General features: G+C 39.3%; 3 protein-coding genes and 1 pseudogene across 4 annotated transcripts in view; 2 read left to right on the plus strand and 2 right to left on the minus strand.

The window, feature by feature from the left end:
- Positions 1–407: 407 nt before the first annotated feature.
- Positions 408–10,981, plus strand: LOC145478936 (uncharacterized). The gene is made up of 8 exons (XM_081457135.1): positions 408–2,616; positions 3,615–3,879; positions 4,010–4,337; positions 4,727–4,912; positions 5,661–5,802; positions 7,216–7,689; positions 8,036–8,223; positions 8,867–10,981. The coding sequence occupies exons 1-8, from the start codon at positions 1,947–1,949 to the stop codon at positions 9,545–9,547; spliced, it is 2,934 nt and encodes a 977-aa protein (XP_081313261.1). The 5' UTR covers positions 408–1,946; the 3' UTR covers positions 9,548–10,981.
- Positions 10,982–12,648: 1,667 nt separating this feature from the next.
- LOC145472196 (cytidine and dCMP deaminase domain-containing protein 1-like) lies at positions 12,649–16,880 on the minus strand (annotated as a pseudogene).
- A 110-nt stretch (positions 16,881–16,990) lies between these two features.
- On the plus strand, positions 16,991–19,010 carry LOC145478937 (uncharacterized). Its single transcript, XM_081457136.1, has 2 exons — positions 16,991–17,274; positions 17,366–19,010. Exon 2 carries the CDS (start codon positions 17,694–17,696, stop codon positions 18,162–18,164), a length of 471 nt encoding a protein of 156 aa, XP_081313262.1. The 5' UTR covers positions 16,991–17,274; positions 17,366–17,693; the 3' UTR covers positions 18,165–19,010.
- A 1,754-nt stretch (positions 19,011–20,764) lies between these two features.
- LOC145478938 (tyrosine-protein phosphatase non-receptor type 13-like) overlaps positions 20,765–27,066 on the minus strand; it is a 49,438-nt gene continuing 43,136 nt past the window's right edge. For both annotated transcript variants that reach the window (XM_081457138.1, XM_081457137.1), the window contains exons 46-55: positions 26,433–26,500; positions 26,282–26,323; positions 25,800–25,898; positions 25,516–25,574; positions 25,159–25,234; positions 24,694–24,759; positions 23,752–23,831; positions 22,786–22,858; positions 22,518–22,580; positions 20,765–21,956 (exon numbers count right to left, since the gene is read on the minus strand). In XM_081457138.1, the coding sequence (XP_081313264.1) occupies positions 21,894–21,956; positions 22,518–22,580; positions 22,786–22,858; positions 23,752–23,831; positions 24,694–24,759; positions 25,159–25,234; positions 25,516–25,574; positions 25,800–25,898; positions 26,282–26,323; positions 26,433–26,500 (689 nt within the window). In that variant the 3' untranslated portion in view covers positions 20,765–21,893. The remainder of the gene's footprint in view (positions 21,957–22,517; positions 22,581–22,785; positions 22,859–23,751; positions 23,832–24,693; positions 24,760–25,158; positions 25,235–25,515; positions 25,575–25,799; positions 25,899–26,281; positions 26,324–26,432; positions 26,501–27,066) is intronic.

Below are 27,066 nucleotides of genomic sequence, written 5' to 3' on the forward strand. Positions count from 1 at the left end.
AAAGTAATTTTCAAATTCGCGGAGACAATCGGACAATTTGGGAAGGCTTCCGACAAAACAACTCGAGATTTCAAAACACTGAAAACTACCATGTTTTCATTTGTCTGGCGTAACACTAAAATATTTAATTTTATTGTCGGCCTTTTTAAACCCATTAAAATTCGCCCTCTTTTGTTTACAGAAACAAAAGAAATAATTTGCCGTTTAAAGAAAAATGTGGATTCGACCTAATATGATCTATATATTTATATATTTAATTATATACAGACGATAAAATTGTCCCAACAATAGCCGTTGTCAGAAAAAAAACTTTTGATTTCTACAGCAGTTAGTATTTGCGACAGGTAAACATTGAAAGACCCGACTTTAGTAAACAACCTTAATTAATTTCCAGAGAAAGGACGAAAACAACATAGGAGGCCACAGGAGGTGTTTTTCTCTCCTTTACGTCTGAAGTTATAATCACTTTTGCCGCAAAACGGAATGCAAAGGAAAACAAAGTAATCTTAAAATACAACTGAGATCTTTGCAAACCACATTATTTTAATATTCTGTCAACTCCTGTATAACGAAAAAGCGTGAAAAATTACACTCTAGTTGCAAAGGAAGATAGTAATAGTAAAATTTGTCGCGTCTGCTTTTAGACCAAGTCTAAAGCTCAGAAGCTTGTTTTCCATTGCTGGGTTATTTATTAGTCTAATTATGAAGAATATTAATTTATACACACGGATTCCGGTCGTCTGAAGTGCCCTCATACGAATTTGCCCGCTTTAGATAAAGCGCAGTTTAGCAACCCGAAAACTGCGGACTTGGTCCGGTCAGGAATGGTTTTGAAGATCATCCATATAGTCGTTGTTCCGGCGACTGGGAATTTTATCACTGTATCTTTTGTAGACAACTGGATCGCGACCGAAAGCAGCGCGCTAGGGCGATCCCAACTTCTTTAGCCTTGGCCTTTTAATTTAGCCTTATGCTCATCTCATTCTAAGTTTACATGAAGAAAACTCGGAAATAGAGGAAAATGCGTTGGTGTGAAAAGTAACAAATGTTTGCGTTACGACCGCTAAAGCAGTTCCCTTGCCCCACCTCCTGGTTCCTTTCCTGTCTCTTAGATGGGATGCTAACCCATTGTGCAGGCCTCCCAAGACATTTATTAGTAACCAGACTGAGAGCCCAGTGGCCAAACAACTTGCCCGTCTTCGTTGATTAACAGACCTTGGCCCACGGTCTTGCCATCAGATGCCCTCGACAAATTCTGAGACAAAATGGCATGCAATTTATAACCTCTACCGTAACTTGCGATCAGGTGTTCCTATTTTTCGAGGAGGCGGCAGTTTTCTCGCGTTGTGCAAAAATAAGAACGCCTGATCGTAAGGTACCAGGAGGGTACCATTGTTGGTTCTCGCCTTAGCATAAGATTTCTTCTGTGTTTACTGTTCATCTTCGTCTGCCAAATTTGATTATACGTCAGTTTCTTGCAACATTACAATAATTGAGCTGACGGACATAGATGCAAAACGAACAGTCTAACAATGCCAGGCTCTTTTCTGTCGTTGGCCGCCTTTTCCAGTTTATCGCATTAGAATTTTCATTTTCATGGATTTAATGTCCCCTCTCCGTCTCTAAAGGCACTGTTATGTTTTGTTTGTTTGTTTGTTCGCGTTCACTTTCTTTTGTTGCAAGAGGACTGGTACTTGTTTTACATCCGGGATATATGATATATCCCACAATTCTCTACGGCCATGCCTGAAAAGGAGGCCTTCTTTCTTCCACGCGGTCGAGGCCGTCTTCGTTGTAAAGCGAGGCTCTCCTCGAAAGTTTGGCGCTTTTATTTTTAGCAGCTTTCCTGTCTCGCTTTCAAGCGTAAACAAGGAAAACTATTTCATTCATATCAGTGATCATATTGTCAGTCTTGGCTTCGCAAGAACCTGTCGATTTTGAAGGCGATGGCGGCGGATTCCGCCGAAACGTTGTCGAGCGAGGCCATTCAGCAACAAATCATGGCTACTGAACAAGTTTCCGCGGCCGAAGCTCTCCAAGACGCCATGTCAGCGAACATTTCAACAACTATTCAAACTATTTCACAGCAGAATGGGGGAATCACCACCATTTCCTCATCGACTTTACCCGAGACAATGACGACTACTGAAGCGATGATGGCGACGGAAAGTATTTCAGTTGGTACACAACAAGGGGCTTCGGCCACGTTGAGCGGGCAAGATCAAGAAATCGTGGATACTATTCCCCAAGTCCAGGAACACGAGTCCGTTGTGAGTGTCGCTGGAAGTCAGGAAAGTCTGGTCATTTCAACTGAAAATGTTGCCATTACTACGAGTGCTTCGCTTGATGCTTCGCAACAAATAGCGAATTTGTCCAGTTCGGTACAAGCGAATTATCCATGGGCCGCGCGACTTCATGATTGTGAACTTATAGGGGATTCCTACAGGGGATATGTAACAAGTGAAGTGGAACTAGACTTGATCCTGACATTACACAAACAGCACACCAACAGCTGCTGGGGAACAAGGCAGTCTCCTTCATCTGCTAAACCGTCTATCCGTCTGATGTGGAAATCACAGTATGTACCATACGATGGCATACCATTCCTCAATACAGGTATTTGATTTGATTTGTTTGTTTGTTTATTTATATATGCTCATAAATTTATGTTTCAACTGTCATGAAACTCACCTGGCCACGCCCCACTCTTTTGTTATTTAGTACACAATGGAGAGAACGAGAGATGTCTTTCCTCTCTTCTATGACAGTAATGATTGAAATGCAAGTAGATTTTAAAAGTCCATTACTGTATCATTTGGTGTAAAACCAAAACCAATAAGCCCTTTGCAGTTAAGCCATCACATGACCTATTTTCATAAAATTATGGGCTATAACTTAATGAATGCCAGAAATGGAAAAAGCATGTCGAAAATATCAAAATGGCCAAGTTTGAGGCCCCAGTCATTAAAAAAAGAGATTGTATGACAGTCCAAATTTTTAAAAGAACAAAAAGATTTGTATGGAAAAAGTTGCTGGAGAACAAGACCTTGCTCTCCAGCAACATTTTACATACAAATCCTCTAAATTTTCCAAAAATTCAAATTGTCGTATAAACTTACTCTTTAATTCCAGGGGCCTCAAACTTGGCCATTTTGGTATTTTCAATGCGCTCTTTCCAATTTTGGCATTCTTTTAGTTATAGCCCATAATATAGAAATTTTCTAGGAAAAATTTGGTCACATGACCTCAGCTGCAAAGGGCCTATTGTGACTCGCTTGCACGCATTTTCCTGTGCTTTGTGTCAGCTACATGTAATTACTTCGAGTTTTGATTGGTTCAGTGGATTGTCTGAGTCCTTTGTGATTGGCTGCAGTGATTGGCAGAGTGATTACTTTGGTTTTGGTCTTATGACACTTGATTGAAAACCGCTCTAATTGGTCTAAAAATCTTGCACCAATTTCTGATCCATTTAGAAGTAAAACCAAAACCAGCAACAATGTGCTCAAACACACTCCTGTGCTTTGTTTCAGTTACATGTATTTTGGTCTGTTAGCACTTAAATAAATTGCTCTAAACATCAGCAAAAGTGATACTAATACACATTTATTTATAAGGTCGACGAGCAACAGTAATGGAATGTCAATATGGGCCAAGAAGGAAGGGAGCTGTCAACAAGAAACAGCTGGACTATGATGAACATGGCCGTCCAATGAAAAGACATCGGCCTACATGTCCTGCCAGGATTTATGTCAAGAAAGTGCGTAAATTTCCAGAGTTCAGGATAGATCCGAATCTGGAAGGAAAGAATGTCCGACAGGCCCAGGAGAGAGCATTAACGGCACTTAGGCTAGCAGGGGTGCATGATGGTGGAGAGGAGAGGTAAACATGGGGCTACCCTGCCTAAATAAAGATGACTTGACTTGACATGTAAAGAAAAATATGGTTAAATGGCTAAGAGAAGACAGACAATATTGGATTTGTTATCTAATCCAGGTGTTTTCTTTTACAGGTACTATGTTCAACTTCCACTTCCTCTAGCTCATGAATACCATGATGTCGATGACATCCCTATGGACCCTGACGAGGGTGACTCACAAGGACAGCGTCTCAATCCTGAAGTCATGCACAAGATCCGCGAACTTGTGGCAAGAGGTGTTAGTGGGATCTACACTGTTAAACATTGCTTGAAGGAGTATGTCGAGAAAGAACTGTTTATAAATTTGGAGCCACCACCTAGACATAACAAGTCATATTTCCCCACCATCATTGATATCCAGAATCACATTCACCAAGCACAGATGGCACTAGCTACTGGTGCTCTTATGCCTCTTCCTCCGGTAAGTTGGGTGGTTGCATAACCTCTTTTGTTTTTGTATACCACGTTTTCATTGCCTGGTTTCTCAAAGAGATTTTCAATTCAGACTTTTCTCTTAACTCAGAAACTTAATTATTTGTGGTAAGTAAAAGCTTGTTGCTTTTAAACAGGTCAAATTTCTTGTGGTACAAAAATATGAAAAATATGCAAATGTATGCTGTAGCAGATATAAAGGTGTATTAAAGTAAAAATACACTTGTTAATACATGTACCTCCTTCTAACAAGGAGAAATGACAAGTTGATCAGGGTACCGTTATTAATAACATTTGACATAAGAGGATTTCTCATCTCTCTTAGTACAATTGTAATGATAATCTCACTTGTAGTCAATTTTTTTTTATTTTTGCTAGCTCACAAATCTTCCAGCAAGCTCTCCACAACTTAAGGAGAAAACCCGTAAACGGAAGCATGCACCAGAAAAGCTATCACAGTCATCACAGACAACAGCTGAGGCTATTGCAAGTATTCAGCAGCATTATCAGTCAGCGCGGCCATCAATATTAACTACTCAAGATCAAGAACACTTGATTCAACAGGTAATGCAAAATTGCACTGTTTCAGCTACACATATGGAAGACTGGCTGTGCAAATCCTAAGTTTCTGAAAGGACATGACTGTAGCTACATGTAGTACTTAACAAGTAGTTTAAATTACACATAGTTTTCTGTATCCTCTAGTTTGTAAAATGTTTAAATGCAATCTTGTAGTTTAAGTGTTGACTTCTTCATTATAAATTTTATCCATGCTAATCATTATGTTTTCTTTCTTGTATATCTTGACAAATAAGATGTTCTAAAGAGAAAGTCACACTATGTGTTTGCCATATCTAAATGGTTTGTTTGGTTTGTGGAAATTAAGTGCACTGGCTAGATGGAAAACTACATGTGCGAGGAGCCTTTTAACAAATTGTGTCATTTGTGTAGAACAAAAAAGACAAAATTTGTTTTTGTCTGAAAGGTGATATTTATCTTTGAAAAGAGGACCAAATCATACAGTAGATTACAAATTGTGTAAAAATTAGATGAGATAAATTTCCATCTTTCTGCACTGGCCTAATGAAGACGTTCTTGGCACTCTTGCTCAGTCACCTGGTATTTCTAACTTTCCTAGGTTTCTCAAAAATTTTAACTTTTCTACAACATTTCTGAAAATCTTGACAAAATAAAAGGAAATTCAGATTTTCGGTCCTGTTTTGATATTCTCCATATTTACAGTCAGGTGCTCTTAAATGTTACCCTAGGGGAAGTAGTTTTGATCTGTAACAGATGTTTTCTTCTCTTCCAGAGTGGCAGAGAAAATTACCAAGCTACTGAGGCTCACCAGCTTGAGATTATCCAAGGCTCCGAGGGAGAAACTTCTGAAGTGGATATTTCTGCTCAGCCACAGATCCTTATCACCCAGGGCACTGGCACAGGAAGAGATGAAGGTAACAGCTGGAAACTTTCACTATATTACACTTTTTGTTTTATAATCAAAAGATTGGTGTTCTACCTGAAAGCCAAACCATAGCTGACTTCTTCTAAATCACCCTACGATATAATGAGATCAACTTTTCTTGTCAGCATATATATGCTATACTCACTGGGTTCTCAGTAGAAGCCAGCAGCCAGTGGAATTCCACCTGCTGTAAAGGTGAATGTAGCTGGCTGCGCTGGTTAATAAAATTTGCTAGTGCTACGTCTAATGTTATGCTCATAAACAACTCATCTTCGGTAAGCTCATCAAGTGCTTAAATACAACACTTTGCCCCCCAAAATCCATGAAATTGCATCTTTGGCAACCTGCATGCCCCTGGACCCCCCTAAGTTGGCTTGGCCCTTCAGACCTTGCTTTTCACGGCCTGTTATGCTTTATTGGCCGCCTGTGAAAAAATCCTACGGAGAACCCTGACTCGTACGTCTAACTACAAATTGAAAACAGTATTCTTTGTGAGATTATATAAGACATACATGTCTGTACTTAATATTTCATGGACAGTCAGGTATTAAAACCTTATTTTCCATATTTAACTCAGAGATGCAAACTTTGAATGATACATGACAGAATACAGGTGCACCGTAGAGGTGAAGGAATGAATAAAAGAAAAACTAATAATACAGTGGAACCACCACCTCTCTCAACAGCCACTCTTTGTGTTCCGGTAGACAGCCCATTACACTCACTCTTATATGTATTGACTAATAATAGTAAATAATCTTTATGGAGGAAGCTCCTGCCACATTGCATGGTTTTCAGGGAGGTCCTTAGTAACTAGGGTAAAATAGAGTTAAAATTTTAAAACTAATCGCAATCCAAGTAGTAATAAACAGTGGAAGTAAAAATGGAAAATCACTTTAAAAATTTAAACCTATCAAATAACAACATTCTAAAAGAATTAAAAGGAAGCTTTTTTATGTCCATAGGCATGGCATTCCAATCGGCTAAATGACTATTTAACAATTATTCCATGAAACCGCGTTGGATATGAAGTGATAAATAACCAACGAGCGCGTAGCGCGAGTTGGTTATGATCACTTCATATCCAACAAGGTCGAATGGAATAATTGTTTTAGTATATTCTTAATCGGGTTTTTGCCGCCGATTTTTATTTCAACAATTTTACAGAGCGGAAAATTTTTAAACTTGGCGCACTGTTTTCCATATAAGGTAAAACTCCGACTAATGGCTCATAGTCGGAGTTTTTGAGCCAATCAGAGAGCTAGAAATGCAATAGTCGGAGCTGAGAATATACTAATTACTGATATTCTATATTCTAATGCTTTCCCATGCCATGCTACATTATGCTATGCTATTATATTCCATTCTATACTAACTGCACCACTTTCTTTCCTTGATCTAGGTCAAGTTGTTATTGTTGTGAATGCCAGCAGTTTCTTCTCTGGTCAATCTGATTCTGAGACACCAACAACACTTTCATTAACTATACCAGCTTCACAAGTGGCTAGCTTGAGCCACGCCTCTCTACACTCCGGGGCTGGATCACAGGCAGTTACCTTCATTCCACAGCAAGCTGATCCAGCAACAGTTCAGACATCTGGATCTGCTACAACTCCTCAGACTGTTGCATTCATTCCACAGTCGTTAGACAACAGTCGTGGTGCTGTGGCTTTCTTAACATCTCAGCAGACAGACAATACTAGTCAAGTGCCTGTGTCTGCAGCCTATCTTGCAACACATGGACAGTCGAGCAACATCTTGAGTATGCTGGACTCTGCATTGCAAGCATCTGCTGGAGCCTCTGCCCCTGTGCTTCAAGTAGGTACAAATCTAGGAGCAGTCCAGATGACTGACAGCAGTCAGACAACTGAAACAGGTAAATGTATTGTCTAAATACTAATGCAAATGTGTATGCAATGAAATTATAAGGCATAACTACATCAGTGACAACGTAAACAGCAGAAATCAGAGCTCAATCCATCTCAGGTTCCCTGATTTTCCTCAATTATTCAAGAATACTAAGTGGAAACAATGCAATATTGGAGAAACTTGCCCTACAATCGAGATCATACTTTTCCCTTCCCTCAATCTTTTTCAATACCTTGAGCCATGTGTTGGACCTACGTCATGTACATGTGTATTCTCTACAACAAGTGGTTGTTTACATGTACACTGTGAAACAGTAATTCTAAATGTGTACAAATGTTTACCATGGTTTTCAGTTCCTGGACAAGTGTTGACAGCTCAAGCAGCTGTTGAAGCTGTTATCAGTGCTACAACAGCCAGGGAAGAAACAAAACAATTAAGTGCAGGAGAAGAGAGTGTTGAGGGTGAACCTGAAGCTAAGCGTCAGAACCTTGGAATGGACTTCTCATCACTGGTCAAGGAGGCAGTGTTTGATAGTCAACAGGTACTGCACATGTCGTGAGTTAAAGAGATAGACCTGAACAGTTGTATGTTGTTAACTTTTGGTCTCCCTCTGTAGACCCATTTCATAAATGGCTGCCAACTGTGAATTCTTTTGTAAGTATTAAAATAAGCCTGATTAACCTTGTTATTGAGTTGATAATTTAAAGAATTTTTTCTCTCAAACAGGTCTAGTCAGGCTAATTTACATGTAAATGCATACAAAAGAATTTTAAACTGGCAGCCCTTCATGAAAAGAGTCTACATGGTTTTGTAAACTATCCGTCAATCAGATAAACTGTAAACACTGTAGCAGCTCACTGGCCAGCATGTTCCACGTGACTGGCCACACATTGGGATTCAACCTAGTGTAAGGTAATGTTAAACTTGAACCACTGTCTTACACTGCTTGTGTCCATAGCAGAGAGTTTGCCCCCCCCAGTATAGGGTGCTAGTCCAATCCCAAGTTATCCTCCAGCATTTCGTTGCCCAAATAAGTTGAGTATTTGCTGGAACATATTTGCACACTTGGCCAAGAACACAACAGAGTGGAGGATCACTCCATTCAGAGTCCATCACACTCACCATTAGGTTGCAGTGTCTCCTGAAACCCGATGACGTTAAAATAGCCTACTTTCTCTTAATAGGTTGAAGCAGAAACTACTGAAGGGCAATTACAAAGCACGATAAAAAGTGACCAGCCACAAATGGTTACTATTCCTACATCGACAACTGCCCCGGAAACAGAAAACACACAGCTTGTCAGTCTATCACAAACCAATGAGGGTGGGAATTTCATTGCCATGGAAACAAGGCCAGTTGTCATGGTAACAGAATCTGTTCTGCCATCAATGCAGGATGGACATGGAATTGTTACAGATTATCACGACAATAACCATTCATTACTTGAAGACAGAGATGAAAAACTGGCTGGACAGGATATCCAGCCTTACAAACTTGCCGAACAAACCACATTACAACCACAGCAAACTGATGCACCTTACGAAACCAAGATTCCTTCTCCTGAAATACCTCACATGATGGAAACACCCCAAGATGTCCTAGTCTCCATGGAAACAGCTTCTAAAGAAGCTAAAGAACACACACCTGTTGATGAAAACAGTTTGAAGACAGCAGAAGAAGAACAGAATATTCAGGGTTATACGGTGCAGGCCCCATGCACAGAAAGCACCAACAACAGCGGACAAATGAATGTGCCACTTATGTTTGAAAGTGGCCAACAGCTATCTGAAGATGAAGCTTCAAGCATATCTCATTCAAATGTTGTTCCCACAGTGAATAACACAAGAGAAGTTTTTACGCAGTAAATCGAACCTAGTGTTGTGTTACTTTCATGAACTTTACCGTGATTACAACAGTTTCTTGACGTGAGGTACCTCTTAACTTCCGCACTCTTTTTGAACAAGTCTACTACATGTAGTGTTGGACACATCAGAACCTTAGACCCGAAGAAACAATTTAATTCTGATTTTCTGTGGATTACTTTGTTTCGTATACATAGAGAGAGAAACCTCATTTAATCTTCAGTAGTGATTTTACTGTTGGTGCATAGGAGCACGGCAATGCCTCGTCCTTGCTTTAGGGGTTCTGCTGCGAATTCACCGCGGTGGGACGAATTCATCGACCACGCCCCAGACGAAAGCGTTCCCAACGCGCGACCATGCAACCGTGGGAATGTCCCAGGGAAGGGGCAAAAGTAACTACTTTTATCGAACAGTTTACTGTCAATACTTCTGATTTCTGAAAGAAAACTTACAGAAGCACAGTTTTTCGAAGGGCAACATCGAGCTCTTCGACCTTGACAGTTCTCGATCCATTTCTTAAAAAAATGTATCTATATATGCATTCGTCCATTCACGTTGAAGGTCAAAGATCAACTTTTTAACTTATTCGTCAGAACAAACTTTGAGAACTCGCTGAGTCGTCAGAATGATTCGAGGTCGAAACAATAATAACTCAGTTGTTGTGCTTGCGAAGATTAAAACAAATGAACAGAAGTCCTCATTTTATTGCGCTCTTTATTGTGCTATTAAAGGCGCGTTATTCGCTTAAATAAAGGATTTACGATGTCAAATCCCTGACGGCATACTGCGGAGATGAAAGGCGAATCGGTCGAGGCAAAACTCGTGCCAAATGTACGAAGATAGTGTGGCAGTATAATTCCCTAGTACCACGCCAATGGAGAAGATGATTATCGTAAACAGCGCTCGTGAAATTCAGACAGTCAATCACTGTAGCCGCAACTAGTGAAACAAAGCAAGTAGAACTCGCCGCTGACTTGGCGGCGCAAAACGCGGGAAAAGTTGCGTTGTTCAAGTCGCAAGTAGTTTTTGTTTTCAACCTGGTTGGTGGATGCAACAGCTCATTCACTCTGATTAGCCAAAAACGCCTTGGACCATTAAAAGAGGCACCTATAGGGTTACTATATTATTGGCAATTTACCAAGCGTGACCGAGGATTTGAACTCGGGACTACCGAGAAACAAACCCCGCTAGTTGCTGGGTGGAGACCTTGAACCTGGGACCTCCGGATTTCAACACCAGCGCCCTAAACCACTCGGCAACGCTACCTCTCTTCCACGCTGCCTCCAAGGGTAAATAAACCTAACATTGTGAGTAAGAGAATGAACTGTCTCCTAGACAATCTTTTTATGGCTCCTGTTTGCTACAAGTGTTACTAATGTGAATAAAAAATCTTGAAGTGAGGCTACAACTTTCTACTTTGGTATGTGCTTTCGCCAAGTCTCTTTTTTTTATATTCATGTAGATGATTCGTGAGACATACATGAGTGACCGAAATCCCCCGTCACATTTTCGAAGACCATTTTTTCTGTTGGTGATCGAGGGCGTGAGCAAATTAAACTACTGCTGCAATGAAAGAGCGCGAACGCAAGAGAAAACAGAAAGAAACCGCTGTGATCACAGAGCATTCTTTGTGCGCAGAGTTACATTGACTTTGCCAGCGAAACACTGCCTTGACCATTACACTGAAGACTACTGAATATTTAATCGAACTCGGCGAGAGCAGGTAATCTCTTTCCAGATCTCCTTCTGACAATCTTCATTCTCGTCCCAAGAGCCGCCAATGCCTCTTAGCTCTGTAAACAAATTTGATGGGCTACAGTTTTGGACTACTTGCTGGCTTCCTTCCAGAAATTATCTCTGGTTGATTTCTAATTGAAATTGATCGATCAGAGCGCCTACACTGACCTTGAAAAAAATTGAAAACTGGTCGAAGTCCTCCACAACGAGACAAATGAATGCCGCTTGTGGCGAGAATTTTGCTTGTTTTAAATTCCTTTTGTTAGAATCTATTAGGGTCCGTAGGAGCTGTTTCAATTGAACGGTCAGTTCAATCAATGGACATTTTCCGGAGGGCAACCAGCGTTGAATTCAGTAGTCAAAACAAGTCCAGGATTTAAGCCAATTAAATCATATCTCCAAAGTCACCTTATCCTCGTACACAGGCCACGTTGGCTAAGAGAAACAGGCAGTTCTGGCTGGACTTTCCACAATGAGTGTTCCGTTAGAAAATGAAGACAAGCAGAACTGAAGTATAACATATTTCATTCATCAAAATTACACAAAGATATTCTACTTACTAAATGCAATCATCTGATTAATATAAAATGGAGCCAGGATAAGAGAATTACAAATGCTTGAGCTGACCGCATTATTGCTGCCTTATACTGAAATTATTCATCACGCGGTTTATTTTATAAAACTTTCACAAATGCTTCAAACTCCGGCTACTAAGGTATCTTTTAATTAAGACTATACTTCGCTTATGTTAATGTTCAATGCACTTACTTCCATGGCGAGTTTTCTTAACTTTCCTTAATCATGATTGCTACAAATATAGGAGAAGCAGTTGAACGATGACACACCAACCCATGTATCACATGCGTCTACATTCTTAAATTAACAAAGAGATTTAAAAACGCGTTTGCGACAGAAAATTTGATGTTATCTTTTTAGTAGTTTCAGTTTATTTTCTCAAAAAATAGGTGAAAGGAAAAGTTCTTTGGACACTCCTGAGCTGCACATAAGCTCGGGATTTCTAAATTGCCTTTTGCTATTACGATTAGGCTACGTGAGAAAACTTGACTTGAACTTGGCAATTGCTATAAAACACGCTTAACAACAAGCTAAAATTTTCGTAGTCAAGAAGATTTATATTAGCAGTTTCTGACACGGTAGTGCAAAGTCAGGATTAAACATCTTGGTTGTTACTCCATGGCCACACAGTGGTCTCTAAAATGACCAGTTCATCCTTGTAACTACAAACGACGAGAGAAAAAAGAGAGTCTAAACTACAAATGATGGCTAATCGGAATGATCGTACAACGACTGTCTCCAATCCTGCATCACATGCTCAACGCCTCGGTCCTTATATCGATTCAGTTGCCTCATTTAACAACGCGTAACTTTCGTCTCTTGGGACGTGGTCCACCCATCGATTTAGCAGTCTCCATATGCATTTCAAAGCAAGTGAAAGTATCCTTTCTCACTTGCTTAGGGAACTTTTGATACCCCAAAGTACTAGTTGACGGCGCCTTCTCTTTCATTTTCTCGCCCAGAACAACGGTTTTGATTCCCTCCATCACCAGTAACGGAGTGCATTCATTGCACGGCGTCTTAGTTACAAATAAGATCCCATTTGCGAGGTTCTTGGTGTTGCGCAAGAGCAGGACGTTTTGCTCAGCGTGGATTGTGAACGGATATTTTTGTCGCTCAACTTGGTCGTCATGAGAAGCCCTCGGGAACTCACCATTAAGGGCTTTTGTAGGGAACCCTTTCCAGCCAAGACCTACGATTTCTAAAGCTGTGTTTGTGATGACTGCCCCTACTCCTGCTTTTGGATCGTCTGATCTCTCAGCTAAGAACCTGGCCATGGTTATCAAGAATGAAGTCTGCTTCTTCTCAACGCCCGGGTTAAACGGAACCGTTTTGGCACGTTTTTTAATTTTTTTTTTTTGTGGGATGTTGTTACGATCCTCCGAAAGGTATGACCTTTCTTCTCTTCGATCAAAATTGGAGCCATCCATTCCATGATGGCGTCAAAATCTTTTAGGACCTGGCATTTCATATTCTCATTGAACGCTAGCAATGGAAGATTATCCCTGGTCGTCTCGATCCATTTGTCATTGCAGTACAATTTCAACAGCTCTTTCTTTATATTATCTTTCGTCGTCTTTTGAGGCGCGTGCTTCTTTTCAGAATTTGCAATGACATCGCGTCCAACTGTCGGTACAAACACAGACTAACCTATAGAGCTCGCTTTGAATAAGTCATCGACGCGTGAAGTTTCCTCTTTGAAGTCCTCTACATCTTTGAATTCGGGCTCAATTGGCAGGTAGAACACCCTCTTGATTTTACATTGCACAAGAAGCTTTGTGCAAAAAGAGCAAGGCTTTCGTGACACGAAGATTTTACAGTCTTTAGGGACCATTCATTTTTTATAAGGTAGGGGGGGGCTGGTGGGATTTGGGGGGGGTCATGCGAAAAAAAATGGCTTTCGAGGGGGGGCCATCCCAAAAAAATAAGGGAAACAGGGGGGGTCACGTGAAATATTTTAGTAAAACTTTAAAATGGCATGATGTTTGAATATCAAAAAAATTGCTATAGAATAAACATAGAAGGCAGGATACAAATTTATTACAAACTTTCCTTCTGCTTTAAAAAAACGTTTGGTGACAAAAAGCATTTGTAGCTACTGAAAAGAAGTATTTAACACTGTTATTTTCGAATGCAACTTTCACTGGCACTCATCTTCATCTCCGCTGTCGTCGAGTTCTTCGTCGCCGCCTGTGCTGCTATGGGAGTCTCTTTCACCAATGCTGCAAGAAGCAGCAATGCTTTCCGTCAGAGTGTACTCTTCAGGGTACATGAAGTTGTAAACATAATCTCTGACTTCCCGCTCAAGGTTGGTGGTGATTCTGCTTCTTGCAGCATTGGTGAAATAATTTCCTTCCAAGAGCTGTGCGATGTATGGCCCATCTCTTCTAAATATCGACGTAGCAACATCCTCAACTTTAAGACACTCTTCCGGGACGGCCGTTCTAGGAGGGTACACAAGGCATTGTGGAAGATCATTTCCTGGCGGGTTTCCAACACAGATTCCATAAACTCGTTGGACGTTGTTTTCAGTCCGCTTCCTCTTTCTTTCATTTGACTTTCTGCGGTTTTCTTTTTTCCTTCTCCTTTTGTTGATGTGCTGTTTGAGTATGCCTTTGAATATGCTGTTATAATTGCTCCTCTTATTTTCTAGTGCTTCCATGTCCTGCGTGACCTTCGTCAACTTAGCTTCTGTACATTTGATCTGTTTTACATTAAAACTGTAGGCAAATTCTTCGCCCTGCTTTAAAGCAAGCCCATTGGACTGAAAGAGTGTGGAATCGTGTTCCTTTACATCTTTCAATATGACATTCAACTTTTCCACCATTGCTCTGTGCTCTTTGATGGAGAAGTTCAGTTTTCTTCCATCACTGGGCTTCAACTGGTACCCTTGCATGGAAAACTCACTCGCCCTTTCTGAACAGCCATCCGCACTTAGAAAGATTGCTTCTTTTGCTTGTAAGATGTCAAACTGCCTGGATCGTTCAGCTGTAAACCTTTTCTTAAATGACTCGTCGCTTTTGCCATTATTGCGCATTTTGGAATGAGCCTTTTTCATGATGCTCATGTAGTAATGCGTTCTTTCCCCGATTGGATTAACAATATAAAGAAGAAAGAGCATGGAAGTGGCAGGCTGGTTTTATCTGACCCAGAGAGCGTTGCTCTATTTGCAGATAAGTTTATTGTCAAATCGAAGTTTGTGGTGGATTATTTTCAGCATCTTGAAGTGCTGGAATTTAAAAGGAAAAAGAGAGCAGAAGAAAAGGCAAAGTTAAGTAGGGAGGATTATCCTTGGACTGAGTTGTGCGAAGATCTAACCAAGCTTAAATAGCTACGTGTTCCAGAACTAAACAAGTACTCAAACCACCACGGGCTGAAGCAGCATTTGAAAAGCAGCAAGAGTGAGTAAGTAAAGGCAATTGTAAGACATTCATGCTTGTAGCAGAAGAGTCCTCTCAGAGCTGGCCAACCAACACTGAGAAATGCCAGGAGATTGACACAAAATGACAACAGGGCAAGTGCTGACAGCAGTGAAAGGGATGAAAGTGACAATGATGAGTATGACAGTGATGCCATTGACTCTGGGGGAGAAGATGACTCAAGTGACGTCATTCTTGCATTCATCAATTCAGATGAGGAAGATGCCAATGAGAGGCCAAATGCCACATGCTCAGGGCGAGCCATAACTAGGAGATCCGAAATTGACTTCTCTTTCTTTTGATTTGTTTTTTAAACAACAGCTCTCTGTCGTATAGAGATTGTAAATATTGTCTTCATAGTGAGCACAATAACGTGAAGTAGGGGGATAATAGAGAAATATTAAAAAAGTTGAAATCTAAATATTTTATGTCCAATTTTTTTTTGGGGGGAGGGGGTCATCCCAAAAAATGACCGCTATAAGGGGGGGCCATGTGAAAAAATTGGTAAGCTGATGGGGGGGTCATGCGATTTTTAAATGCTGCTTCCCAAATCCCACCAGCCCCCCCTCCCTCATAAAAAATGAACGGTCCCTTAGTCACATCGTGGTTCTTAGTCAACAAACGAGCTATGCCGTGGACGCCATTACGACTGCAGTCAACAGCATAGAGCATGCCATTTGGTAGCCTAGAACGAGGACAGCCCCGACTTTTCTGAAGGAATCAGCGTCTTGATTGTCGTCATCTCGCACAGGAAACTGCTCCATCCAAAGCGCAAGTACCATAAAGAGATTCTCTTTCGATATCCTGGACCCACGGTCTGTGTAAATGGGGTTAGTAGTAGGTTGCGAGCAAGACGATGCATCTGTGGTTGAATCCATTTTGATATTTGACCGTACAGAACAGTGTGTCTGTTAGTGAAAGGACTCAACCAAATTCGCCATTTAATAGTTCAATCGCTCATTGTTAAGACAAAAGCCCTTGTTACGTAAATCAACTCTTTATTCTGAGAAACAGACTTCTTTGTCGTGCATAATAGAAATTGAAAGCAACCCAGAGAATAGAAACCCCTAAATTCTCAAGAACCGACTGCTTATGATTTATGATTTTGTCGATGCAGAATAGTAGTCATTAGTATGAAAACAGGCTATCGCAGGAGCTCATGACATGGGTGCATGGGTCATGGGTCATGAGCTCCTTACATAGGCCCGTTCAGAACACTGGGGGCCGACATATGGAGGTATATCTGACAAAATTCGGTACTCAGTAATTGATAGCAAATCATCCAAATTGTACATGGATCAATCAAAAGCTTACTGGCAACTAGCCGATCCCACAAATGGTCATTACGCAAACAGGCACCACGCTAAAAGGCATCACGCTTAACGGCATCACCCTGAAAGGCATCATACTGAAAGGCATCACGCGAAAAGGCACCACGCAAAAATGTATCACGCGAAAAGGCATCACGCAGAAAGGCATCACGCGAAAAGGTAACTCGCGAAAGGTATTACACTTACTAAAAGGTATCACACCAAAGACATCACGCAAACAGGCATAAAGCAAAAAGGCATAACGCTTCCGCTTGTATCTCTACACGTGAACCATAATAAAGGAGAGGTGTAGCTGTAGTAGTGAATTCGTGTTCAGGAGGTTCTTGTACTATTACTAATGTCATACGAAGAACGCCCAGTTCTTGTCCGCTATCTTGAAAAATACTCACCGAACTCAAAAGGACCTCGGCTATATGTTCTAAACGGAAAGAAATGCAATCGTTTTCGATTCCATTGCTCACTTGCTGTATTAACTCTCTCAAAGCACGCCTCAGGTACTGAATTAAGACCTCGCGAGGGGGGCAAAGACGGAATGTATCGCTCAAAAACTATTTCAGAGGGCTGTTATCTTACAAGGCACGAGTAAGAAGAGTTATTAGTCCCGGATCCCATATAATTTTTGTAACGGTGCCTTTCTGGGTGATGCCTTTTCGTGTGATGCCTTTTCGTGTGATGCCTTTTCCCTTGATGCCTTTTTGTGTGATGCCTTTTCGCGTGATACCTTTAAGTGTGATGCCTTTTCGTGTCATTTCCTTCAGCGTGATGCCTTTAAGCGTGATGCCTTTTCGAGTGATGCCTTTCAGTGTGATGCCTTTTAGCGTGATGCCTTTTTGTGTGATACCTGTTCGCGTAATGACTATTTGTAGAATCGGCTAGTTGCCATTCAGCTTTGGATAGATGCATGTACAATTTGGATGACTTGATGCCAATTACTGAGTATTGAATTTTGTCATAGATATACCTCTTCACCAACACTGGGTAGCATTACACCCGAGGGTCGTCACGCAACGCTTCAAAGCGTTGCGTGACGAACCTAAATTGCGAAGGCCGAGAGAGACTGGAAATATCCACCTTATAGATTTCAAAATGGCGGCCAGTATCAGTTTGAGAGATGCGAAAAAAGCCCTCAAGAAATATCTTCCTTACAGCGGTTTAGTAGGTTACTCTGTACTTGGACTTCATTCAGCGAAGATCCGCCTGGAAGAATTTTTTATCGGCAAGAGTGCCAGACCAGTTGTTTTCCACGGAGCGTTGGTTTTGTCAAGCATTGGGATAGCTACGTATTTGTACGACCGACCTGTATTTGATGTCATGAGACCTCCCAAGTCCAAACGTCTTTTGTGGAGCTTGTTCGGTACTTGGATGTTCAACTTTGGTTCCTTATTGCTTTGGGCGATTTGTAAAGAGATGTGTCCCAAGAACAGATTGATACGAGCTGTTTTGGTCTTGTCCTCTTGCGCTGGGGTCGTGTATGTTGGCACTGATTACTTACAAGCAGTGGACAAACTTCGATTAGGGATTATTGCGGAACGAGAAGAAGGCGCCATTGAACTTTAACAAAAACTACTCAATGTATTTGATGGAAATCTTTTACTGAGTAATGGACAATCTACCCTTGTCCCATGTTGTGAACAACAATCGCCCATCGAATCTGTGTTAATTTACAACAAGTCATGGCAGGTTGAAAATACTAAGCTTACATGTTGAACATTGGTCGGCTCTCCTTTCCTCTTCAACAGGCAATGTAAATTAAGAAGTGCCAGTTAGAACATTCTGCCATTCAGTCTAAGCAGAAAAAGTTGTTCATCGGTTGTGAAAGTGTGTAGTGTGACATGGCAAAAATATTATTCTGCATTCAAACATGTTGTAAGCTTACTAAGCTACTTTGGTCACTTAGTACGTCTTATATTGTTTCTCTTTTTTCCATCTCCATATTTCCCTTGTTGATGATGTAATTTAATAAATTTAAGATTTGTAAATAATGCAAATAATAAAAATCTGAAATCTTAAATGGAATATATTGTCCTCTAGCATACAACTTCAGGATGGTTTAAGGTGGCTGAACACAGTTTTTGATACCTGTGTTTCATTCACCTTTTTCTCTAAAACCCTTGATCCCTCGGTCGTCAACAATGGCAACAAGCTAGTTAACAACACAAACGTTGGTTTTTTTGATGGTTAAGCTGACGTATGTGCCATTGCCATGGCAACATGAATAAATATAAACAGGCCTTTAAAATCGGTTTTGTTTATTTGCAGAAAATCTAGTCATTAGATTTTCTCTATAATTTGCATGCAACAAGCTTGTAATGATTCTCACAAGTTAACACCATTTTGCTAATAAGTTAACAGAGAGATCTTTAATTATCCCTTGTTGAAGGTTCACTGGAATATCTAGAAATTCCTTTGTTAAAGATCAATTATTTTCAATACTCCAGTTACTCATTTCCTAAAGTATTTTCCTGCCAAATTTCGTGAAATTCTAATGAGTGATTCTCAAGAAATAGGTGTATTTCCGAGAGTGCAATTTTCATTCAATTGCAATCTTTTGACTTGCTATGCATGCGCTGCATTTAACTGGGTTCTTTTGGTAAGAAAGAAAAAGCTGAGAATCGCTGGGTTCTTTGCATCGTTATGTTTTCTAACATATCTTTGTAATAAAAGACTAAAGCCATCAATACGCTGCGTTCAATTATAGAGAAAAATAGGACAGATACTGTGGGTGTCGAGTAAATAAAATGATCGCTCTATTGATGGCACGTTTGTTTTTTGCAATCCTTGTGTGCGTGCTGAATTGCATCAGCAAAAGCGCCTTCGAAACTGTGTTCTGCCACCTTAAACTAGCGCTAAGCATAAGAAACTTGAGCAGACACAGTAGGGTTGCAGGGATGTTAGTGCATTGATATACGGTGCTCATGCTCGAAAGCCATACATGTTGACCATTTTGGTCTGAAATAGGGTATGTTTTCACTCTGGCTTGGCATTGGGTATGAGTACAGACTCAATGCACTAGTAACATAGTATAATGCTAACCAGTAGGAGAGATGACTAAATGGTTAGTGTGCTGTTGTACTCTAAGGTAAGCAGCCCAGGTTTAAGCCCTGGTCAGGGTCTTGTAGCAGGACACTTAAGTTTTACAAGTGAGAGAACAGTGGCCTAAGACACTAGACTCTGGATTGAGCTGTCCAGGTTCAAGCCCTGGCTGAGGACATTCGTGTTCTTGGGAAAGACACCTTACCCTCACAGTGCCTCTCTTCACCTAGGTATATAACTGGGAACTGGAAAATTTGATACTGGGAAGAAACCATTTGATAGACTAGCATCCCATTCAGGGCAGAGTAGAAATACTGCTAGTCTTTAAATGCTAAGAGAACTAAGCCCTGACTAATGATTGATCACTAGGCCTTTAGGACAGACTTTTTTTTCCTTTACACAGGTGTGTTAGTGTTAATGGGTTCTGGTCAATCAAATGTTTGGGATGGACTACCATCCTATCCAGGGAGGAGAAGAAATACTCCTAGTAACTCCCACATGGCCTACTGTGGGCAAATGTGTTCATACAGACTAATCATTAGCATACTAGAGCATCATCAGTCCCTGATGGACTAGCATCCTATCATGAGTGAGGAGCTTCAGGGAGTAGTAGTAGTTTTAAATACTTCACGGCACTGACACCTACCACCACTGAGGAGAATGAAGCTTCTTTGAACTTTGAAAACAATAAAAATGCACTGAGAGAATAAGTAAAGCCTAAACACTTTGACTTGACTTTGCCATGTTCACTGAGCTGCAGCCCGTTCCAAGGTTGATCAAACCTGACCATAAATTATTACAATAAGCCATTTCTGAGTTGCTATGACCTCTGTTTCAAAATGAGTCTTGGTGCACAACCTTTCATATTGAAATGAGATTTTCTTGCACATTCATTGTCTTGCAAATTGAACTCATTTCCATATGCAAGGTTGTGCACCTAGACTCGTTTTGACAAAGAGGTAATAAGCAACTCGGAAATGGCTTATTGCAAATTGCTTTCTTAACCACCTGTCTTTTGATTAGTTTTCACTTGTGACACAATAACATTCTACAGATGATTCTCGTGTTCACACGATTCTGACTTGCACTGGAAACTTTTTCAATAAATCTACACACCAAGCTGTAAAAGATGTTGCTCTTCAAAGGCAAACCCTTTATTCTAGTTACACATTTGCTTTGTATGAATTGCTTGTAACTTTCTGAAATAAATTAGAAAATACCCTTGCCCACATGAAGGGCTCAAAAAATATTACATTCAGTTCAATTTACTTCACAACCACATCTCAGCTACAAGTGGTCATAAACAATAACTAGATTACAATAACTAGATTACAAAATCTGATAAGTGTGAACTGCTACCACATTCCAGCTGAAATGTTGCTTCTCTATTTTTAGGTCTTCAGTAAAAATTAATTCTTCAGAGGGTTATTTTAAATGAAGGCAAACAAAATTGAGGTAAACACAAATATGGTGTGAAAAAGTAAAACCACTCGAAAATAAAAACCTAATGTACTCTCTTTAAAAACTGTGATTAAATAAACTAGAACAAGTTGAGTATTCTGCTTGTAAAAAGGTTTCATTTTGCCCTTGTAACATCTCAAATGCACAGGACAACACCCGTTTCATGATATTTAAGGGCATATAAAAAACTGAAAACAGAGATCTTTACTAAATGCTTTACGGTGAATATTATATATACAAATTTATTGCAAGGAAAATCTCGCTGAGACTTGATTCCCTGCATGACAGCATCACTGACATGAGTTTTAAAGACCCAGTATTGAGTATTATGTTTTTTGTACACCTGTTATTGTATGGTTACACGATAGCGAGGTTTCTAATGTTTTCCAATGCTCACAGAATGCAATGCATCCTGGCCAAAACTGGATCTTAAAATACTATGTAGTCAGTATTCCTTAGCATGCTTAGTGGATAAACACTTTGAATTAATATAAAAAGAGGAAAATAATATTTCCCAGATTAAAATGCTATATCTGCTAGATGCAACACCATAATATCACATTTAATTCCCAATTGAATAAATATGATCAGAAAACAATATTGAGGTGCAAATGCCATTTACAGACAGTGCTGTACATGTGTTGTGGCTAAAAAAAAATCAGTACATGTATGAATCTACTTTTATTATTAATAACACTAATTTTTTTCTGGACACTCTCTCCCATGTTTTACCTATATACTATATAACAGCGAGTAGACTAATAACAATACTTTAAGATGCAATTAAAACTTCTAGATAGCAGTCAGTGATCGAAGAACATCCAGGCATGCCTTATAACAGAAAATGTACTGATCCTGTAGAAACAAATAATGCAAAATTAGTATGTTAGACTTGATACAACTTGTCGACAGACAGGTGAAGTTTTTAAATTCTAAAAAAGACATTCACAGCTGAATTTTTATTATAACCAAGGAAAAAGTATACAAGCTGCACATTGGGTAGAAAACATTTTCCAGACTGATGAAAGCCACTGAACCATTGCATGTTACTGTATTGCATGCATCAAATCTTTGACATCTGTCAAAGTGTTCGGAACCCTGTGCAGATAACAGCCTAACCAAACACATATGTGCGTGTAATCTAAAAACAGACTTGCCTATGAACTTGCCCAAAGTTTTCCAGTGGAGCCTAATAAGATAATTATGTCTCATTACAGGAAAGACCCCCCCCCCCCCCCTTGCATGGACACCCCTGAGGGTTATAAAAATTAATGGTTATTAATAACAGTTGACAATATGGTCCCTAAGGTTGCTAACAAATTAGCTCCAATAACATTTCACACTCTTGTAGTCTCTAAGTCATTAGCCTTGACTGAAATGAACAACACTGTAAGTTTTGAAATAGCTGACACTCACTTTGGTCTGAATCATGCCCTGCCGCTGCTCACGGAGACTCCTGATGATCTTGTTGATATCAAACTGAATAAAGGCAATGTAAAATAAGATACATATGTTTGCTTTTTGCTTATAATTCAGAGTAACTCATTTTTGAATTTAATTTTTTATGATTACAGCAAGACTCAATTTAAACTTCACTATGCTTCAGATATGCTCACAGTTCTGAATCTAATGTTACATCCAAACATTTTCTTTTAGACATGTAAATTTAAGTTAAGGTACATACTGATAAATCTCTTTCCATGAGACCCAAGGCTACATCTATGGTAATAAGAACTCCTGTTCTGCCAATTCCAGCACTAAATGACAAAAGTAAACAGGACAAAAATGATTAGATATTAGAGTCACTAGAATTGAAATCCAGACGTCTATAAACAAAACATGTATATGCATTTCCCTTTTGCTAGCTTGGTTTGTTCTTGTAGTCTTAAGTTTAATCAGTTGTGTTCTGCAGAAAACTAATAGTTAGCTACATGAAGCTGTTTGATTAAAAACTATGTTCAAATTGGATTAATATTTACAATTTTAAATACTGTCGAACCTCCGGTTGTGACCACCACTCATAACCGACCAGTTATCCAAAATACCAAAAGTTTCCTAGTCAAATCACTATATTTGGATCCTCTTGTGAGCTAACACCTCTCATAAGCGACTGCGACCACTTTTAGAGCTTAATGTTTCAAATTTATTTTCTTTTATTTTTAACCTCCCATAAGCAACCACTTGACAGATGATAAAGTGTAAATTCGATAATAAGGTATTGTAACATTATCGTATTCCTGGGTAGAACAAGAGACGGAAATTTCTCAATGGGAAGTACCAGATTTTTTCTCGAAATTGACTTTTCATATGAATAAAACATTCAAAACATGGGGCAAGTCTCTGCAGTTATCATATGCTAATGAGGCAAACTTTTTGTCCCAATATGGTCTAAGCTCTCATAAGCCACCACCTCCTGTAAGCGGCCACCTAGGCTTGACATTTTGGGTGGTTGCTTACTGGAGATTTGACTGTATTTGTTTCAAACTACTGTTAACAAGGGTTCCTCCCAAAAAAGTTAGTAACAACTTTTCCACAATAATCACTGAACTTTACAGATATTTTTTTATACCAATGTAAAATAGTGCAATACAGAAAAAAAATAATAGAATAATTTCAATTACTAGCTACTTTTGGCATATTTTAACTTTACCTGCAGTGGGCAACAATTGGACCTGGGCCATCAGCAAGAAGCCGTAAGAATCGAACAAATTCAACCAACTCCACAGCACTCTAGAAACAAGCAAAAATATTTTTATGTCTAATGCTTTTTAACCAAGCTAGTGAGAGTTAACAAGGAGTTCATTGTATTATTCTTGATAACATTCTACCATCTGCTTCAAAATTCCCATGGGCATTACAGGAAAATCCAACCCCACAAGTTAATAAAACATATTGTTATATAGCTGGAGTTTAGTTGAATCTAACCCACACTCTTATTGGTTGATTTATGGACACCCGGCAATGGCTAAATTTAAATGCTGCCTGGTGGGCAACAAGTAAGCAATTGTCACCCACTCTTGGACTTAGGGGTGGTTATTTTTCCCTTATTACTTTACACTACACTCTAGCCATGCAACAAAACACTCAATTACTGGTCCCTTGGAAAACAGCTACTTTTGACTAACCTTGAATATCAATGTTTCCCTAGACTTCGTCTCAGAAAACTTGAGATTCCCAGGAAACAAAATTCAGCATTTCCCTTGGGACCAGTCAGTGTAAATGAAAACCATGAAATCAAGGTGTATTTCAAGCTTCTTATTGTACACCCTTGTTTTTATATTTTTTCATTTCAATATACTGTGCATGTGCAATGGTAAACAAATGTGCTTTTTATTTAGCAGGCAATAAAGTGTGTTGGATCCATGAATTGGTCTTGGCTAGCAAGTAATATATTCAGGAATGCATCAGGACAACTGGGTGCTTGTGCCCAGTCGCTTGTGGATTGTTGAGACAACTATGAGAGAAATAAATGGCCACATGAAGAAACCAACTTTTGCACAGCCAGCAGAGCGATTTCTTTAGAAAAGCAAAAAATGATATTATCTAGTAAATATCATTCTTTAGATACAAAATTTGTGCAGTGTGATCCCACCTTAGGAACACCATGATCAGGCCATGTAATATAGTTTATGTGGGAAACAGTCCTGCGTTCACCAGTCTGTGGATGTGAAAGACAACAATCAAGATTATCACTTACACTATCCTAACTAAGATTTAGAATAAATGAAAGATTAATTTGCTGGGGTTTCTCATGAAAATAATTTCCTTTTATTAGCCTTTTCCACAAGCAAACATGTCCTTGCACATGAATGTAATTTTCTACAGATATTGTCATAATTATGTGACATGATCCAAGATCCTCCTTTAGAATAGAATCATCCTTAGCAACCATGACAACTGTTCTGTTACTTGTAAATCCAACTTCTTTTTTCTCCTTTAATACCATATCAAACTAAGCATAATTATATTTTAAGTAGAAAGCGAATGCAACATGAACAAAATAATTTCTAGTAATGTCAGTAACTGTGCTAATAAATGTTTAGTTGTTAAACTGTACCTGAAGATTGGTGATCTCAAATTCTCTTTCTATGAATGAATCAAAATCTTCCTGTTTTTCAAGACTCACTGTCAGACTGTAAAAAAAAGAACCCATATTTTACGTCAGTTGATAAGATTACTTTGTTAACAGGAAATTGTGATTGTGCAAATCAATACATGGCAACAACAAAACTCGACAGCTTTAAACTGGCACGTAAGTATTCCACTTTTGCAACCCAAGTGAAACATCAATTCCACCAGCTGCAAAAATGTTATTGAAACAAACACTCGCAAGGTACTTACTAAATATCTTGCGATGTAATGATTAATTTAACGAAAATAAAATACTTTTGTTACGAAATGTGAGGCTACTCACCTCCCACTGAACACCAGGGGTTGATCCTCAGACTCAGGCCAATATCGATGACACTTCACCTGAAAAAAAGTATAAGATTGGCCTTAAGTATTAATGTGTATAGTGTATCAAGGATTAGTTCAACTCCAGAGTTGTAGGTTTTTTAGAGGAAAACATCTTACTCTGATTGTTACCAGTTTTGAATTACAAAGATTGAGGATTATACACATTGGTGACATTCCTGTCTTTCCAGGGATTATCACCACACTCTTTTCAAAGTGGAGAGAAACATAATTTTTATTTACCTTTCCTCCTTCTCGTTCTAGTGTTACCATGGCAATAACAATCACTTCCTGTTCCCAGACCATCTGCCAAAAGTCTTGAGTAGTGCTGGGAAGTGGACCCTACAACAAATCAAATGTAATCATGGTTTGTTACCAGAGTGACCAGCTGGTTGGATTCCTAAACCCAATACCACAATTTTTTTCCCTAGCTCCCTAGTTTTCCTTCATCCAAAATAATATCACAGCGTATAGTTGTCCCAAGTTCCGGTTTGAACTGTAAGGAACAGCAATTAAGAGGAAAAAGCTGTGTAAAATGTGATGGCCAACTGAGTACATGCCCAAGCAAAAGAATGTACAACTAGCTTTGCTAGCTGGTGTGTAAATAATGCATATTCAAATATGTTCAGATTCAATTTTGGAATGACAAACACTCCAGGTTGAAGCAGAAGGCCAACTTACTCTTAAACACTGCAAGAAGAGATGTAAATTGTTTGAATACATACCTGAGTAGCAATGTAGTGGTATAAGTCATCACCAAGTGGAATCTGAAATAAACATAGACAAAGATTAAAGACAATATAAGGAAATGATTAGAGAAACCTTAAACCACCATATGATAACATTAACAAGTTGAAATATTGATAAACACACTACCTTAAGATGATTAGCATTGATGTAATCACTGTCTCCATCTCCACTTAACTTGACTCTTGTCTTTTCAACTATGTAGAATACAAAAATAAATTGAAAACAAATTTTAAAACAGATAGACAGTGCTTACTACATACTAAATTTTACATCTGATCCCACGGAGGCCACATCATGGAGGCCACATCTTGGGAAATTTAGCCCAAATTTTTCAAGTTCCTTGTTTGTTATACACTTCAATCTTTCCCAATCAAACCACCTTTCTTCCTCTTTGGTTTTCAACCTTACACTGTAGGTGCTTTGTGAATTTAGTGAAACATTAAAAAAAAATAGACTCACTGCAAAGAGTTCTTAGATCAATATTGCTATGGTGTTCAACAGGCAGCTGGCATGTCCCATTACTGAATAAAGTCATATTATTTGTGCCAATATTCTTGGCAAGTAGAAGTGCATGTGTAGAGGATTTATTTGAGAACCTAAAATAAGATTAGATCAGAATTAGGCAACAGTAAAATTTAGAAACCTGCCTCATTGACTTAATGTATGTCAGCATATAAATTGAATTTTCCCCCAAGGAGGTATTATTATGCAGGAGTTATTTTTTTTATTACAAATAATATGATTTGTAGAATTTAAAGGG

This window comes from Orbicella franksi, chromosome 2 (genome assembly GCF_964199315.1).
Source record: "Orbicella franksi chromosome 2, jaOrbFran1.1, whole genome shotgun sequence".
Classification (NCBI taxonomy): Eukaryota; Metazoa; Cnidaria; class Anthozoa; order Scleractinia; family Merulinidae; genus Orbicella; species Orbicella franksi.